General features: G+C 38.0%; 1 protein-coding gene across 5 annotated transcripts in view; it reads right to left on the bottom strand.

Moving 5' to 3' along the window:
• Nucleotides 1–20,080, bottom strand: part of MRP (Multidrug-Resistance like Protein 1) — a 160,893-nt gene that overhangs the window by 25,222 nt on the left and 115,591 nt on the right. For all 5 annotated transcript variants that reach the window (XM_076208602.1, XM_076208600.1, XM_076208599.1 and 2 more), the window contains 5 exons: nt 14,597–14,686; nt 14,373–14,463; nt 13,175–13,283; nt 3,202–3,328; nt 2,522–2,659 (listed from right to left, as the gene is read on the bottom strand). In XM_076208602.1, the coding sequence (XP_076064717.1) occupies nt 2,522–2,659; nt 3,202–3,328; nt 13,175–13,283; nt 14,373–14,463; nt 14,597–14,686 (555 nt within the window). The remainder of the gene's footprint in view (nt 1–2,521; nt 2,660–3,201; nt 3,329–13,174; nt 13,284–14,372; nt 14,464–14,596; nt 14,687–20,080) is intronic.

The raw sequence follows: 20,080 nt of genomic DNA, 5'->3' as shown, positions 1-20,080 counted from the left end.
GTCGTCGTAAAGTCGAACAATCGTAAGTCGCGGCCATCGTAAGTCGACGTTTACCTGTACTACTCAATATGACCATTGAATACACAATGACTCAGTGGATAAAAGAAAATATCAGATACAGAAACAATGTGGAACCATCAAGACTGGATTTAATACTTATGTCAGAACCTGAAATTGTGGACAGAATTTATTACAAAACTCCAATAGGAAAGAGTGACCATGTACTAAAAATAGAATTCAAACTAAATGAGCAAATGGACTTAAGAAGAAATGAGAAACATAGAAAAGGAAGACTAATGTACAACAACAAAAATTTGAGAAACTCCAAAAATTCTTTCATAAGGCAAACTGGGATAAATCCCTAAATGAAGAAACAAAGATGGAAGAGAAATGGAATATACTAAAAGAAATTTATAATGAGGGAGTGAACAAATATGTACCACAACAAAAGCAAGACGGAGTATACATAAAAAGCTGGTACAACAAAAAATGTAGTGAGGCTAAGGATGGAAGAGACAAAGCTTGGAAAAGATGGAAAAAAGACAAAGAGTAAATGGCAAACATACATCAAACTTAGAAATGATTATGTAAAGATATGCAGAGATGAAAAAAGAAAATATGAAAGAGAATAATAGAAAAATGCAAGGAACAATCTAAACTATTGTACAGGTATGTAAATGGTAAACTAAAAAATAAACAAAAAATAGAAAAGCTGCGCCAAGGAAATTATGAATATACAGAACTAAAAATGGCTGAAATTATGAGCAACCATTTCAAATCGGTATTCACAACTGAAAATTCACCTAACTGTGAGGGAATAAAGAGAGAGAAATCCCCGATGAAGGAATAACTGTAACACAGAAGGAAATCAGAGAACAAATAAAAACCTTGATGTCAGAAAATCACATGGTCCAGATGGAATTGCAAATTGGATATTGAAAGAATGCATAGAGGAGTTGACAAACAAAATAAACAATGTAATTTAATACTCACTCAAACAAGGAAAGGTACCACAGGACTGGAAAAATGCAAATATTGTACCAATATATAAAGGAGGAAACATGGAAGATTCAACCTACTACAGACCGGTCTCCCTAACAAGCACAGTAGCAAAAATATGTGAAAAAAGTTTTCAAAAGTAGATGGGTTAAATATCTGAAAGAAAAAACTATACTGAATCTAAATAAATTTGGATTTAGACAAGGAAAATCAAGTACAACAAACCTGATCTGCTTCTGTTCAAGACTAATAGAATACAAGAAAGGGATGGATGGGCAGACTGTGCCTTTCTTGACCTACAAAAAGCATTTGATATGGTACCACACAAGAAACTAATAAGAAAAATAGAATCAGTATGTGGCATCAGAGGAAAATTATTGGAATGGATGGAAGACTTCCTGACTCGGAGAAAAATGAGGGTATTAATTAGAGACAAATACTCGAATTTGGAAATGATAAGTGGTGTCCTGTAAGGTTTAGTACTGGGTCCAATCATGTTTGCCATATAGAAAAATGACATGGATGAAGGAGTAGAGTGTTATATGAATTTCTTCGCAGATGACGCAAAAATACTAAAGAAAGTAAGAACAGAGGATTATTGCAGTTAGACTTGGACAAAATCTAGAAATGGACTCAAAAGTGGGAAGTGAACTTCAATATCAAGAAGTGTAGTATAATTGAGTTTGGAAAAAAAGTAAAAATAGAATATCAAGAAATTATAAAATTGGAGAAGAAAAAGTCAAAAAAGTGAACTTGGAGTAATAATCAGCAAAGACATGACACCAGTCAAACATATCAATAAAATAGTTGGAGAAACCTTCAACCTATTAAGGTAAATGAAAGTGGCATTTGACTACTTGGATGAGGAAATGATTAAAAAAATATTAGTTACACTAATAAGACCAAAACTGGAGTATGCTGCAACACTATGGACACCCAGTACTAAAAAGAATATAAAGAAATTAGAAAGAATACGAAGAGCAACGACAAAGTTGGCACCAACTCTCTCCAAATTAACACATGAACAAAGATTTTCCAAATTGGAATTACTAACTCTAGAACAAAGAAGAGAAAGAGGAGATCTGCTGACCATTTATAGAATCATGAAAGGAATGGAAATCCTAGATAGAAAATTATTTATTAAAATGAGACAATGGAAAAACAAGAGGACACAAAAAGGAACTCAAAAAGGATAACTATAGAAGAGATCTGAAAAAAAAGCTTCCCACATAAGAGTACATACCTGGAATAATTCAGATAAAGAAACAGTGTGTGCAAACACTATTCAAGATTTTAAGAAAAACTTGATGCTGAAATTACAAAGACAGGTCACTACAAACATAGTTCCCTTCCCATATAATACAACTAGGTAAATACAATAACATGCAGCCAATACCCCAGACAGAGTGACCCCTTCTTTATCCACAAATCTATCGAGTAGATGAAGAAAACATTCCTCCAGGCTGTGCCATCCCTTCACCCATTCACAAGTTTACAAATGCATAAAAAAACAACAACTTACTGTTGGTGGTCTGTTGTTAGGCACCACCCATGTGGCTTCTTGAGGTGTTTCAGTGTATTCTTTAACTCTTTCTACTGCCACAACATTAGTCTCTACATCTGATGTCATACGCACTAACCAGTTCAATGTTTGTGTTACCTTGAAAAAATAAAAAAGGCAAAATAGAATATTATAATTCAAAATGTAAGTATGAAATCAATACTCTGAAAACTTAGTCAAATAAAAGTGGTCAATACTCTCATAAGTACATACTATATAAAAAATTGTCTTTAATCTGAACAAATTCAATATTGTACACAACTTTGTTGATGCTCTATATTTATTGCTATATAAATAAATACATTATATTTCTAGCTCAAGTTGGCAATGGAGCAACTTGAATTTCATGCCGAGGAAAACTCACTTTTGATTTAAAAAAAAAAAAAAAAAAAAAAAAAAGTGCATGGCAACACAGTGATGCAGGCACAAGACCCTTCCCACTTCACTTTCTATTTCAAAGTCAGTGATTTTCCTTCTTATGGCTTTACACTTGACAATTAAACCACAAAAGCTCAACAGTGTTGACATTAACAAAAAGGAAGAAAACAAATTATCATCATGGCAAATAGCATATTTTTAAGTGGAGACTCTACCTGTGTTATGCAAATGACACATTTCATCTGAAGTAAACTATAACTTACTGATAAGGCATAGCTGACAGACAGGCCAACAATGCCAGGACTGAGCTCTCCTCGACCAATAACAGCAAACAGGGCAGCAAAGAATGTTAAGACATTGCCAATGGTTTCAAGACGAATTGCCAGCCACCTACAGGAATATATACAAGACATTACAGTTAGTACTGCAACCAAATTCATGGAAAAACCTTATCTAAGTATGTTGAATATAATTCTGAGTAAACTAATATATATATATTGAATCAGTATAGAGTTTGAATACTTGTCCTTATGTATTTATATGCATTAGAAGTAAAGAAAACAGGAGATAAAGCTTGACTAATCATTAATTTACTAAATTCCTGAAATAGAAATTACAAAGTACTACACTATTGACAGTAACTGATGCTATGTGACAGGATTGTTGACCAAGAGAGAACAGGAAACTGATGGAGAAGACATCCTGACATCTCATGGTCACAAAGGTGTCAACCTATACCCACCTCTGCAAGAAGGTATTACCCTTACAGGTCAGTACCTGGTTTTTGAATTGGGCTCAGAAATTCATCCTATCAACTATAACACTTTCCACCAATGTATCTCTATTTATCTCCCTATATACCAATAGACTTCTTCCCTCTTGTAAGGGAAGTACCCATACAAAGCATGTACCCACCTCTGACTCAAACCACTCCCATCCATCACCCATTTCCCTTTCATCTTGGCTCCTTGTGGATGAAGAAGCATCCCTGTCCCATGCCCATTGCTCAGGTCAGATGCAATGCAGCAACACACAGCACATCCACAGCAGGGCCAGCCACTTCGTTTACACAAAAATAGAGGTGAGAAAAATCCCTTCAGGCCTTGTAAATTCCTATTCCATTTGCAACCATTTTCCACTCACACCTATCTCTACTTTCTCCCTTCCTTGCTAAAGAGACATTCCCCTTTTACTCAAAGCCCCCTTCATCCCATCCATCCCCATCCACTTCATTCTTGGTCTTCTCCTCAAGTTCAGTGATTATCCATCTCTGCCTTCCACTCTTTTTTGCTAGTCTTTCCTCATTCAATCTATGTTCTCAAAACATATCTCCCCTTCTTCTATTTCTATCTTTTTACATAGGGAGGTTAGTACTCCAGTACCTACCCTCCCATATTTTCTACTTCTTGCTGGAGAAAGAGAAACCATTCCAAGCCCAAACACACGCCCTACATGCACAAAAACTATGTCTCGTACATATTCATCAAGCAACCCATGCTACACATGGGTCCTCTTTACATGCATTACAATCACCAACACAAACCTTTCCAGCCATCATACATCAGCACACACACATACACACTGACAAACCACTGTCTGGAACATGTGTCTAGAAGGAGCTTTGGAGTACAGCATTTTTTCACTAAGTTGGAGGAAATGCCTAGCTGGTATTGTATGAAAAGGGAGATTTGTTTATCGAGTGACCAATATGATATAGAGTAATTTCACTTACTGGTTTAAATTTAAAATGGAGGATGATGAAGAAGATAGACAAAAATGTAGTGAACCAATGAAGAGAAGACTGGATGTAAGCAGGGTTGAATCACCATTAGGTGTGATCCCTAAAAAGAGTTGCAACATGGAAGCACCAAAGATGAATCGAAGGCATGAAAGTGCTTTTTCAGGATTTGCTAAAGAAAGTGGAATACAGTCAAAGCCCTTGTATCCGGCACCAATGGGGCCGAAGACGTACCGGATACGAGAAAATGCCAGATACGGGAAGGGATATTAAAAAAAATACATTTATTTACATTGTTCTTTTACTTATTAATAGATATTAATTCGCTTTAATAATAAACACATCCACATATCTATATATTGTAAATTCTATCAGTATAGAGTAAATCCAATCAATATACATCAGTTATAATCATCACAGCATTACCAGTTATCTAATTCATCATCTGATAATTTTACGATGGAGTTGTGAATGGCCGCGTTCAGTGTTGGTGGCTGAGAGGGTGCATTCACCTCTACACTCGAGTTTTCTTTCACTAAATTTTGTACCAACTTTCATAAAATATATGATGTCTCTGCTTAGAATTTTTTCCTCTTTGTTTGTGCACTGTTCTGCAAATTTCACAAACACTGCTAGACCCTTCGCTGCATCCTTCCACGACACTTTCATCTCAGGGTCGTCTTCTTCACTATCTGCCTCTGTCATTTTCGCGTGTTCATCGGGAAGCGATTGTAAAATTTCATCATCACTAAGTGAGAATGTTGCTGCTCGGTCACTGTCCATATCTACACAAACTTGTATCGCTTCGTCACTAATGCAAAGTTTAGCGCGACAACCCATCTTTCAATTCTTTCACCACCGATTCTTTCTTGCCGATGGAAAACCCTCAAATTTCTTATTCCCTTCCTGATTTTCAAACATTATTTGCGAATATGATTTTCTCTAACATCGCATTAGAGTTTGTTGATTTTCATCCTCCCAAGCTAGCAATTCTATAAAAATAGCATCTTTAACATTAAGCCTACGTTGGAATTCGGAAATGCTACCACCCTCAAAATAAACTAGTTTGCGCATAGAACTTTTCCGATAATTCTTTTTAAAGTTTTGAATCACTCCTTGATCCGTGGGCTGGATCACACTTGTTACATTCGGCGGTAAATACACAATAGAAATGTTTCCATTGCTCAGTTCCTCAGCTTTACTATTGTCGAGTAGGAGAATAAATTTGCTGTCCTGTAGAAGTCTTTTTGTTTTTTCATTTTCTTTCACTGATGGGACAAACACATGCTTGAGCCAGTTCATGAATGTTTCTGAGTCCATCCATGGGTTATTTTGTGGACGACCCAATGCCGTATTCTTCCTTTAGTATTTTTCTATTTTCGCCTTTCTTCAATCTTCTACATATATCTACCTCCTTCTGCTTAAGTGAAAGTACCACTGAGAAACCCTGGTGGCGGCGAAAGCAACTACAACCACGCGCAGGGATTTTAAACACACGCGGGATTTTTTTTTTTTTGTATACGTCTATCTTTATCACAATTTTTCGATTTTCGTGAAAAATATGCCGGTTATTTGAAGTGCCGGATACAAGAAGGCCGGATACCAGGGCTTTTACTGTACTAGGTAAAGGTATAAATTTGGAAAGAGAAACAAGGTATAAAAATATTCTAAGAAATCAGGAGATTACAGAACTAATAAATGATATTATAGATCTGAAAGCTGAATACTGGGCAATGTATAAAGAAGTGATTAACCTGAAAAGTAAAATTGTTGAAATAAACAGGGAGTTTAATGATCTAAAAAAGGAATTAAACAGTCAAAAGTGAAAATGAAAGAATGAAAAATGAAGATATAAACAAAAATGTGGCTTTGAAAAAAGAAGTAAAAGAACAAAATATATGTACCGTATTTTCTGGCGTATAGTGCGCGACTTTTTTCCGTTGGAAGGGCCTAAAAATGGGGGGTGCGCGTTATTCGGTGGTGCGCATTATCTACGGCCTACGATAAAAATTCTGCGGCTGTGTAATTTTTTTCACAACAACGTGACGACGTTGGCCGTCACAAAGTCGGGAGGCACATTTCTCCGTGACGTTCCATGAGAACAAGAAGAACAGCCATGGTGACATGAAAGAATACGCCAGTATGGGCTACCGTATATAAATATTTGGTATAGGTAGGTATCTATCGAATCTTATTTTTCATGTTTAAATAGGCCTAAACACCATGAAACATGATCAATATTCATGATATTTGCCCATGTTCACAACATCTTAGTTTGAAGTTTTATGTTGGCTTTGTTGCTTCACTTTAGGTATGGTACAAATTCCGTTGTGGCCGTTCATAAACTCGTGTCAAACACCTGACTACAACACCCTCTTTCGGGAGTTATATTAACTAAACGTCACCTCGATGAGAGACTGTCCTATTTCACCACTGTCATTGCAGGTTCAAAGCTAAAACGGAGCAGTCTGGAGTTTGTTTCAGTATTAAATAAAATAAAATGGTAAAGACGAATTATTTCCTCAAGATATAAAATGAAAATTTTCTCTAAAAATCCCGAAATTTTTCTGTATATTTTACTTTCAATAAACTTTTTTAGATCATATTTCCAACAAACTATTTAAGCTACAAAGTAATAAGGGACCAACGCACAACATGAGTCATATACTGGTACATGTAGTTCCGACTTTTTCTTAGTTATGTCCTGATTGATGCCTAAACTGACACTTAATTTAGTGACAAATCAACAGATTTCCCAGCGGTGGCTCCATGTTCACATGATATAAATACCGAGGTAAAACTGCGTTATAGACAAATGCGATCGGGCATGCGCGTTATACGTCGGTGCGCGCTATCTGTGTACTGAGATAACGAAGTGCATGGGTGCGCATTATAACCCGATGCGCATTTTAAGCCAGAAAATACGGTACTGACTGAGAAAGCTGGAGAAACCATGAGAGACAGATCTGCAAGAAATTAAAAATCAATGGAAAGTGGAACAAGAAAACCAAAAAATAACTTTTAAAGAAATCATACAACAACAAGTGGAAGAAAATGCAAAAGAAACAGTCATTAAAGTAATTAAAGAGAAAGAAAATTGGGTCAGAGACATAGTTGATAAAAAAATGTATAGTAGTTTATGGTATTAAAGAAAAACACAATGTAGCTAGATACTTAAGAGAAAAAGAGGAGAAAGAAATAGCAAAAGAAATTCTGAAAGAGATACAAGAGGATGGGCAAGAAATGGAAAAGGAAATAGAAGTGCGTAGAATGGGACTCTAAAGAACAAATAGACCACTAAAAATAAAACTAAGGCCTCAAATGATCGCAGAAGTATTAACAAAAACAGCAAAGTTGGGAAAAAACAAAAAGTACATAAATATATGGATAAAAAAGAAATGAGTGATGAGGAAAGAGGGAAAAGACATTAAGAAATGAAGCAAATGAAAAAAAGAGAGAAGAACAGACTGAAAAGAATGATTTTTTTTTTTTTGAGTACTGGACTTCAGGCTGAGAAAATGGTATAAAAAAAAATAAAAAAAATAAAGGAAATGCACAAAACAAAAAAGGAGGAAAAAGGAACAAATTAAAAATAACATATACCAACACAGATGGCATGATTTGAGGACTAAATGAATTACACAACTATCTGGATATAATGGGAATTGTAGAGACAAAATCTAAAGGTCCACGGCCACCAAATACTGTGGGAGAAGGTTTATATAAGCATTGGATAAAAATAAGAGGAGAAACAGGGTGGAGTCATGCTTTTGACCAAGGCAAAGACAACAGAAGGAAAACTAATGTGGAATTGATTATGATAAAAGTTGAAAACAGTGACATGAAAAGTAGAAAATTTGTAGTGATATATGTGCCCCCAAAAACATATTCTTGGACAGAGAGTGACCATTCCAAAATGTTGGAAGACACAAAGCATGCATTAAATGAAATACTGAAAGAAGGATGAGACTTAGTAATTATAGGTGACTTTAACTCGAAAGAAATATGTTGGGAAGAGATGACAGTGAAAGGTGGAGACGACCTTGGGTGAAATATACTACTGCATATGACCATTAAATACACAATGACTCAATGGGTAAAAGAAAATACTAGATATAGATATAATGAAGAACCATCGAGACTAGACTTATATTTATGTCAGAGCATGAAATTGTGGATAAAGTGGAATACAGGACACCAATTAGGAAGTGACCACATACTAACTGAGTTTGAACTAAAAGAGTAAATTGATTTGGGAAGAAATAAGAGACATAGAAAGGGAAGACTAATGTACAACAAAACAGATTTTGAAATGTAGCATAATGGAATTTGGAGGAGAAAAAAAAAAACAAAAATAAATAAATAAATAAATAAATAAACCACATAAAATTGGTGAACAAGAAGAAATGAAAGTGGGATCTGAAAAATACCTGGGAGTGATCATCACAAAAGATATGTCCCCAGACAAACATATAAACAAAATTGTCCGCACAACCTATAACTTGCCAAGATCAATAAAAGTGACCTTTACTTACTTGGATGAAGAAATGATAAAGAAAGTATTAGTCACACTGATAAGGCCTAAATTGGAGTATGCAGCGACACTCTAGTCACCCAGTACTAAAAAGAATATAAAGAGGTGACTTGTTGACCACCTACAGAATTATGAAAAGTGCAGAAGTCCTTGATAGAGACAACTTACTAAATTGGGACAAGAGGACATGAAAAGAAACTCCAAAAGGACAGTTATAGAAGAGACAAAAAAAGTTTTTCCCACAGAGTGCTGGATGTATGGAACATACTAGATTAACCAATAGTGTGTGCAAAAACAATACAAGAATTTAAGAGCAAATTAGATATGGCAAGATACAGAGACGGGACACCATGAGCGTAGCTCCCCTTCCTGTAAGATACAACTAGGTAAATACATTCAAACTCCTCCTCTCTTCCTCTCTTATGTTCCATGTTTCTGCCCCATATAATGCTGTTGGCACAATCACTCCTTCATACAATCTCTTCTTAGCATCCATTCCCAAATGTCTATTTCTCATTACACTTTTTAATCCCCCAAGGAATTTACTTCCTTCTCTCACTTCCACTTCTTTTCCCACCACATTCACACCCAAGTATCTAAAACCATCCACTTCCTCCAGTCTCTTTCCCTTAATACTCACTTCCAATTTGCTGCCACATTCTCCCTTTGTATATCTAATCACCTTACTTTTACCCACATTTACCTTCAACTTCCTTCTTTTGCACACTTTCCCAAACCCTGTCAATAATTTCCTTAATCCCTCCTCTGATCCTGCCACAAGTGCAGTGTCATCAGCAAACAACAACTGGTTTATCTTCCATTTTCCTCCATTTTCTCTGACCATCTCCAATTCCCAACCCCCCTTGTGTTTACCTCTTGCACCACCCCATCCATATACAACTTGAACAGCCTTTTAGATTTAACAGTTTTAGCTGATAGATGGGGGTGATGAAAGATTACTGGGATGGTTTGGACACTAGGAAAGAATGAGTGAAGAAAAATTAGCAAAAGAGGTGTGGAATGTAGAGGTGAATAGAGTGAACTTGAGGGGATAATCGAGGATGAGAAGGATGGGTGGGGTGAAAGGGGTTATGAGCAAATGGGGAATGACTGTTGAGCAGGGAAGGGAGAAAGCAGAGGAGTGGAGAATGGTTGTGTATGGATGATATTCTGGCACAGCCTGAAGAGGTTTCTTCCATTCTTTATTTTCCGCATGAGGGGATGGGGAGAGAGGGGTTGCTGTGAAAGTGAAGGGCCCTGCTGTGGACGTGCCATGTCTTGCTGCATTTCTTTCGACCCGGGCAGTGGGCAGGAGGCAGGGATGACCCTTTATACATGAAAAGCTATGATGAGAGGGAGTGGAATGGGTGGAAATGGGTACATGCTTCTGACTTGGCTATCTTCCTTATAGAAGAAGCTGAAGGAGGAGTGGGAGGGAGTGAAGGATAGAGTAGAGGTAGATGTGGAGGAGGAATGGGGATGGTTCAAGGAGGGAGTCACAAAGTGTGCAAAGATGGTGTGTGGAACAAGGACAGGAGGAAATAGAAGGAAGGGTAGTGAATGGTGGGATGAGGAAATGAAGAAGGTTGTAGAAGAGAAGAAGCGAGCTTATACAGATTGGTTACAAAATAGGACGAGGGAGTCATATGAGACGTACAAAGAAAAGAAAAGAGAAGTAAATAAAAAGGTAAAGGAGGCAAAGAGGAGAGCAGATGTAAAATGGGGTAAGAGTATGACAGAAAATTTTGAAAGTAATAAAAAGATGTTTTGGAAAGAAATTAAGAGAGGAAGAGGAGGCGAATCAAGTAGAGAAGAAAAGGTAAAAGGTGCAGATGGAGAGATGATAATGGAGGAGAAGGCAGTAAGGGGAAGATGGGCAGAGTATTTTAGGGAGTTGCTAAATGTGAAGGAGGATAGGGAGGGAAAGATAGTTGCAGTGGGAAATGCTAAGAAAATGAGAGTGATGAGTGAGGAAAATGGAGGAGAAATAAGGAAGGATGAAGTGAAGGCAGTTGTTAAGATGATGAAAGCAGGTAAGGCACCTGGTCTGGATGGATGCCATGCAGAATGTCTTAAAAAAGGAGGTACAGTGATGGTGGACTGGTTGGTGAGGTTATTTAATGTTTGCTGGAGAGAAGGTAGAGTGCCGGAGGACTGGAGGAGTGCCTGTATAGTTCCACTTTACAAGGGAAAAGGGGACAAGTGTGAATGTAGTAGTTTCAGAGGGATTAGCCTGTTAAGTGTAGTTGGGAAGGCTTATGGGAGGATCTTGATTGAGAGGATTAGGAGAGGAACAGAGGGAGTGATTGGTGAGGAACAGTGTGGATTTAGGATGGGTAGAGGTTGTGTAGATCAGATTTTTGTGGTAAGACAGATATGTGAGAAAGCTATAGGAAAGGGGAAGGATGTTTTTTGGGCCTTTATGGATCTAGAAAAGGCTTGCGACAGGGTAGACAGAAAGGCACTGTGGGAGGTTATGCAGATATACGGGATAGGAGGAAAGCTTCTCGGAGCTGTCAAGAGTTTTTATGAGAGTAGTAGAGCTTGTGTCAGGATTAGAAATGGAGAGAGTGAGTGGTTCGAGGTAAAGGTGGGACTTCGTCAAGGATGCGTCATGTCACCCTGGCTGTTCAACTTATACATGGATGGGGTAGTGCGAGAGGTAAATGCAAGGGTAGTGGGTCAGGGATTGGAGATGGTTAAAGAAAATGGAGAAAAGTGGGAGGTGAGCCAGCTGTTGTTTGTGGCAGGATCGGAGGAGGGATTGAGGAAGTTGGTGACAGAGTTTGGGAGAGTGTGTGATAGAAGAAAGCTGAAGATAAATGTGGGTGAGTGGCAGTAATCTGGAAGTGAGCATTAAGGGAGAGCAACTGGAGGAAGTGGATAGTTTTAGATACTTGGGTGCAAATGTGACAGGAAAAGGTGGAGTAAAGGTGGAGGTTGAATGTAGATTGAGAGAAGCGAGTAAATGCCCTGGTGGATTAAAAAGTGTAATGAGGAATAGAAATTTAGGAATGGATGCTAAGAGGAGACTGTATGAAGGAGTGATTGTGCCAACAGCACTGTATGGAGCAGAAACATGGAACATAAGAGAGGAAGAGAGAAGGAGCTTGAATGTGTTTGAGATGAAGTGTCTGAGAAATATGATGGGGGATACTAGGCTAGATAGAGTGAGAAATGAGGAGGTGAGGAGAACAGGGATGGAAAGGGAGTTGGGAGATAGGGTTGATGAAAGAGTATTAGGATGGTTTGGACACATGGAAAGAATGAGTGAAGAAAGACTAGTAAAGGAGGTATGGAAGGTAGATGTGGAGGGAGTGAACATGAGGGGACGTCCTAGGATGAGATGGATGGATGGGGTGAAGGGGGCTTTGGGGAATGTCTGTTGAGGAAGGATGGGAGAGGACAGAAGACAGGGGTGAATGGAGAATGGTTGTATATGGAAGATGTTGTGATGCATGAGGTGGAATGGACAGGGGGATGGGGGGTGAGGTAGTGTGTGTGAGCAAAATTTTGACGCAGCCCGAAGGGATTTCTTCCCGTCCTCTCCTTTATATGGGGGGACGGAGAGGGGGGGGTCGCCGATTTAATGAAGCGGCCTTGCTGTGGATGTGCTGTGTCTTGCGACACTGCTTCTGACCCAGGGCAGTGGACAAGGTGCAGGGATGACCCGTCATCTAGGAGGTGCTAAGATGGGAGGGAGGGTGGAGGGGTGTGGAGTGTTTTCAGGGATGGAATGGGTGGGAATGTTTTTATGCCTTTTCCTTTTTGGCTACCTCCCTAGTAAGGGGGAAAACGCCTTGGTATATGTATGTATGTATACCTGGAGAATAAGAGAAATGGCCTCTACAAACATCACTTCTTTCCTGTATATTACAATTAGGTACATACCCTAATACAACACAGACAACAGTCCATTATCTATATTAAAAAATTATTAATTTGTAAATATGAAGATGCTTACCTGTTGGCAACTGTACTTGGGTAGTAACTGATTTGATTGAAGTCTACCTTTCTTTGTGATTCATGGATAAAATCAGTCATCTTTTTGTAAGCCCTGATGGTTGATGCTCCTGATAAAACAATATTCATACTGCATTAGTAAATGCTGTACTTAAATCTACACTAACAACATGCATACATACATATCAAAAGACCTTTCTCCCTTATCAGAGGAATGACCAAATCAAAGCATATATCCATTCTACACCCATCCATTCATTGCCCTTCTCATCTTGACACCTCATACATAAAGGGTCATTCCTATCTCTCACCACACTGACTGAGTCAAAGGCAATGCAGTGAGATACAGTACTTCCACAGCATGCTCTGACAATCAGAGCTGGTTTACTTCCATAATTTCATGATATGATTATCCTCCTTTCATCCACTTAGAAAAACTGTTCCTTTCACATTATTCTTGGCTGTCCTCTCAACTTCACTCCCACCATTTCTGTTTTACACTTTTTTTTTATTAAGCTTTTATTATTCACTCTTTCCATATGCCCAAACCATCTCAGCAATTTGATGATTTACCACCCTTCACTATCTACCTCAGGTCCACAACACTGTTCAATACTTATCACATACATACAGGGCCCTCACATGGGGGGGGGGGGGTTATATGCCCTGGGGTGGCACATTTAGGGGGGAAGCAATTCTAGCCTGAACACCGCCCACAAGGCTGACAAAATAATTATGATAAAAAAAGAAGGTAAAAGGAGCCCTGAATTTTTACCATAATATACGAATTTTGCATTAGAATCAACAGAATATGAAATATTTTCCATTATCCTTTCTGCAATAGGGACATTAAATACAAATTTTGAAATCCGTTTAATTATTTTACAAGCCAATAGCTAAAACAGGCTGTAAGGTATGGTGGAGATGGAAAGTGGTGATGGGGAGGGTCATCACTAAGAACTTTGTCCCAAGGCGGCACTTAGGCATGTAAGGGCTCTGCATACATATACCAAGGGCTTTCCCCCCATTACCAGGGAGGTAGCCAAAATCAAAAGGTATAACCCCATTACCACCCATTCCATCCCCATTCACCACCCCTCCTACAAAAAATAAATAAATAAAAAATCAATATTGTACGTAAAAATTAAATGCATATATATATATATATATATATATATATATATATATATATCAATTACCTTGTATACTTTCTCCAAAATGGGAATAGATTGGGGAGCGTGATATTGACTCTATTCGTTTTAGTTGTCGTGATGTTGAAACGTAAAGAAGCTATAAAAAATAAACAGACATATCAGATTAGGCCAGAGAACAATGTTGCACAAACTTATGTCATTATAAAAATTTTAGACTCCTGAATACTTGGCTTCAATAAAAATATCAAACATGAGTAACAAAATTATACCTGGACAATGTAGTAGAGGACCATTGTGGGGATCATAACAACTATAAATAAAGGAGTAGAGTAGATAATGACAACAAAGGTTGCAAGAACCTGTAAAAAAAAGAAAAATTATTTATATAAAGGCAATGAATTGGCTTATTCCAATAATGAACCATTATTTCACAATCAATGCAAAAAAAAAAAAAAAAAAAATATATATATATATATATATATATATATATAAATACACACACATTGCATTTAGGGCAAAGTGTGATAAACAGAGTTCGGCAGAGAGGACCTCATGTACATCACAATTAGGTAAATAAACACAAACACACACATATATATATATATGCAAGACTATCTGCACAAGCAACCAACAGAAAACAAAAGCAGCATGCAAAGCTATCAGCAGTTATAAAAGTCTATGGATTATTAGTGCGGGACACTCGTACATAAGGTAGTGGTGGTGGAGGGGTTGTAGTACAGAGTTCAGTGGTCTATCTTGAGGAGCTTGTTTTGTGACCTGAGTGTGAAGGTGTCTTTGTGTGGATGTACTGTGGGATACAGGTGGCAGATTGTTTGACCATTCAGTTGGCTATGCTTGTAAGATGTAATGAAATGGGTGAGTGGGGTTGAGAGCTCTCACACAGAACTGTGCTTCCATTATTATCATATGGTACTCTAGGGGGAGGAGTTTGGTTTCTGAGTGCAAGTGTTCTATAGGGGTGGTCTTGGTGCATCCTGTTACTATTCTGTGTTTTACTCTATATAATTTGCAAGGTAATTATGTTTGTTTTCCTGATTGTTGGGTACCAATTATTGTTCTTATGAACCGTCTGTCACACCAAACCATATATATACGAACTGTCTGTAGATTGTAATTAGCATTCTTCTATTATCCAAAGTCCATTCCTTACTAAGTTTATTTTCTCATTAATTTTCACTGACAGATCTTTAACATGCGGGGTGAGAGTCATACGAGTACCAAATAAAAGACCCAAAATTTTTGGGGTTCTTTTCCAATAGAAGAGTTTGGCCATTAAATCTCATTATTGGGTGTTGTTTTCATTCATAAATGTCTATAGTGAGCAGTGTTACTAGTGATTTCTGGATAAGGCTTCCATTCTATTATTTCTGAGCCAGTGTTCTCGTTTGTCTAATTAAGACACCAACTGCCCTAGATACAACCATCACATAAAAAACAGAATACAACTTTATGTTATACTGCCCCATCCTACACTTACCCATTCCAGATAGTTCCATTAAATCTCAAGCAATTTCAGGGCTGAACCAGCAGCTGTGGCTAGTTTCCTTGGGGTCATGGGTCTTGTATAAGAGCAAACCAAGGCAACATATTGAATGACTGATCTTTTGATGTAAACTGTGTACAATGCCAAGATACTATTTAGTGCCTACAAAATAAGCTCGTTTCTATTTCATAAAAAGTTATCCTACTTACTTCAAAAAGACAAATCAAATAATCCATAAAAATTTAGGTAAGTTGGCATCATGGGAACGAATGTCAACAGTAAACCTATTCAATATATAACCAACTGGATTGGTGTCAAAAAATGTTTGTGGTGACCACATCACATTGAATAGTAGATATTCATGTATTACCTGGCTAAAAACAAATAGTGCAACAATGTCTATTACTTCAGTAATGATAATTCCAATTGATGAAAGAACATGATAGTAATTTCAAAGTATATGACAGAAGAAAGTTATGAGGAAGTGTGGGTAAAAGTAAAGTTATGGGATGTATGAGGAATGTTGATGGTGGTCCAATGTGAATGTGAAGGGTGAAGTGATTCATGAAATAATGTTTTAGTACCTAGGGGTCATATACAGTGGTGAACAGAGGATTGGATATGGTGAATTACTGGGTAAAGGAAACAAAATAAATCTTTAGGTGGAATGGAAAGTTATGAGAAATAAGTATTTGGGATAAAAACAAAGAAAAGGTTGTATGGAGTTATTACTCATAGTGCTGTATAGAGCAGACTTGAAATATAAGACAAGTTGAAAGGAAGAGCTTGTCTTTGAAATGAAGTGAGATATATGATAAGTATTTCAAGAATGAACAGAGTGAGATATGTGGTGAGAGTGAGATAGAGAAAGGATGCTGGAAGAAAGCTGACAGGGTAGATCAAAGACTGTTGAGATGGTCTGGGCATATGGAAAGAATAAATTAGGGGAGACTAGTGAAGAGTGTGTGAAAACTTTAAATGAAGTGACGTGAGCTAGAGAGGGGAAGACAGAGAGTGATAAGGATGGAGTGAGAGGATTCCATGTACTGTACCCAGTGTTAGTGGAGCAGGAAAGGAGTCCTGGTGATATCTTGTGTGTGAAAGGACACTATAAATGGGTAAATGGATGACATGGCCCAAAGGAATGTTCTCTGCATCTGCTCTGGAGATAAAAGGATGAGGAGTTGGGGGGGGGGGTGAACTGCATGGTAAGGCAGTGGAAGTAAACCAGTTCACACTGTTGGGCCCTGCTGCGGAAGAGCTGTGCCTTGCTCTACTGTATTTGGCCTAAGTAATGAATTTTTTGTATTTATCTAGTATCTTATGGGCAGGGGAGCTATGCTCATGGTGTCCCGTCTTTGTATCTCACAGGGTCTAGTTTCCTCTTAAATTTGTGTTTAGTTTTTGTATACACTATTGTTTTGTCCAGTTTGTTCCACACTCTGTGTGGATTTTTTTTTTTTTCAGGTCTCTTCTATAACTGTCCTTTTTGAGTTTCTTTTCATGTCCCCTTGTATTTCTCTTATCCCAATTTAGTAAGTCCTCTCTATCAAGGACTTCCATGCCTTTCATGATTCTGTAGATGGTCAACAGGTCACCTCTTTCTCTTCTTTGCTCCAAAGTCGGTAGCTTCAATTTAGACTGTCTCTTCTCATATAACAAATTTGAAAGTGTTGGGGCCATTTTCATGGTTGCTCTCTGGATTCTTTCACTTTTCCTTGTATTCTTTTTGGTACAGGGTGACCATAGTTGCAGCATAGTCTAGTCTAGGCCTCATTAGTATGACTAGTATTTTTTTAACCATTTCTTTGTTTAAATAGGTAAAAGCCACCTTTTTTTTTATCTTAGCAAGTTGTAAGATTCTCTGACAATTTTGTTTACCTGTTTATCAGGGAACATGTCATTTGTGATAATTACTCCCAGGTCTTTTTCAGATCCCACTTTCTTCACTTCCTTTGTTCCGATTTTATATTGTCCTGATATTCTCTTTACTTTTTCCAAACTCCATTATCCTACATTTCTTAAGGTTGAAGTCTACTTCCCACTTCTGACTCCATTTCCAAACCTTCTTCAGGTCTCTCTGTAGTGATTCACAATCCATTTCAGTATTCACTTTTCTCAGCAATTTAGCATCATCTGCAAAGAAGCTCATGTAACATTCCACATCTTCATCTATATCATTCACATAAATGTGACAAGGGACAGGGCAACTCTTCATCCCCGAGATGCTAAGAGGACAGTGATATGCACATACAAAAACCAAATAGTTTTTTCCCTTGTTTAAGGGGGGTGGCCATAATCTATCTATTCTATATACCAAGGGTTTTTTCTCTCTTATAAGGGAGGTAACCAAGTCAAAGAAACACACCCACTCCAATCCAACAACTTTGCTTTCCTCTTATCTCAGCTCCTCATGGATGAATGGTCATCCCTGTTTCTTACCCACCACCAAGGCCAGTAGCAGTGCAGCAAGACACAGCACATCCACAGCAGGGCTGCTTCACTTATACAGTGACCTCCCCCCATCCCTGTCCTCTCATGCAGAAAAGAGAGCAGACAGAGACAAATTCCTTGGGGCTGTGTCAAAATATCATCTATACCTAATTATTTTCCACTCCCATTTATTCCTTGCCTTCTCCCTTCCTTTCTTAACAGAACCTCTTGCTCAAAACCCCTTTCACCCTATCCATCCATCTCTGCTTTCCACTCCTCCTTTGCAAATCTTTTCTTACTCATTATTTCCATGTGTCCAAACTGTCCCAATAATCTATCTCCCAACTCCCTTTCCATTCCCCCTCTCCTCCTCAACTCATCATTTCTCACTCTATCCAACCTTGTAACCCCAACCATGCTTCTCAGATACTTCATCTAAAAAAATCTAAACTTCTTTCTGCCTCTCTTATATTCCAAGTCTTAGTCCCATACATTGTCGTAGGCACAATCACCTCATCATATAATCTTCTCTTTGCATCCATTCCTAGATGCCTATTTTTCATGACACTTTTCAACCCTCCAAGACATTTATTTGCTTCTCTCAATTTATAGACTACCTCCACCTCCTCTCCTCCCTTTCCTCCCAAATGCAACCCCACATCCTTAAAACTGTCCACTTCCTCTTGCTTCTCTCCTTTAAGATTTACTTCCAACTTGCTGCCATCCTCTCTCCTTGTACATCTCATCACTTTACCTTTACCCGGAATAAACATCAATAGTATGATCCCCACACAGAATGAAGGATATAAGCAAGACTGAGAGAATACAAAGGGCAGCAATCAAACTGGTCCCCACCCTGGCAGATAAACCATATGAGGTAAGACTAAAAGTACTGGGGTCTACCAACTTTGAAAGATCTAAGAGAAAGGTGACATGATTAGTGTTCAAGTCACTAAAGGGGATAGATTGCATTGATGGAAGAACTCCTGATCAAAGATGGGAGGGCTTTAATAGGTCATGGAAATGAATTAAGAAAGACCACATGTTGAAAGGATGTGAAGAAATAGTTTTCCATATAGATGTATAAATATGTGGAATAGCTTAGGTGATATAGCCCAAGCTCAAACAATACAAGAGTTCAAATCTAAATATGATAAAAAGATATAGATCAAGTTGGAACTGTACATGAATCTGAGTCTATGTATGTTGGAAAATTAGAGAATAGGAGACAGGACCCAATAAGCATTGCTCCTTTCCTGTATACTATATTAGGTAAATACAGAGACCTATATCTTCCTTCCAAATTTCATCTTCTTCCATGCTAACCTTAAAGAAACCTCCTTCCACTCCACCACACACTTGCCTATCTCCTTCCCTCCTTTGTCCTCTCCTCACTCCTGACACCATCCCCACTATACTCCCAAACTCAAAATCACCCCTCCCTTTTAATTTAGTTTTACTTAATGCCAACATATGCATCTTCCTTCTCATAAACATACTGCCTATCTCTTCCCTTTTACTCTCATCTATACCACATCCACACACATTAAAAGACCCAAACCTTAGGGTTCTTTTTGGAAAACTCTTTGCAGACTCTTTTGCCTTGCCTTCACATAGGAATGTACCCCTCAGCATTACAGAGAGCAGGATGGCTAGTCCCATTGCTCCATTTCATTTTAGCTGCATTTACACCACCATGTGGAATTATTCTTTCCCCAGCCACAGGGGACAGGGGCAAAAATGGAAATACATACTCAAAGAAGTAGTACAGGACAGTATTAAGAGGGGGCAGCAGCATAACAGAGGGACAGTCATA

Source organism: Oratosquilla oratoria, chromosome 25, assembly GCF_046742065.1.
Source record: "Oratosquilla oratoria isolate Oo_2021 chromosome 25, ASM4674206v1, whole genome shotgun sequence".
NCBI classification, from domain to species: Eukaryota; Metazoa; Arthropoda; class Malacostraca; order Stomatopoda; family Squillidae; genus Oratosquilla; species Oratosquilla oratoria.
The sequence above is the reverse complement of the archived record's forward strand: the minus strand, read 5'-3'. Positions and strand labels throughout refer to the sequence as shown.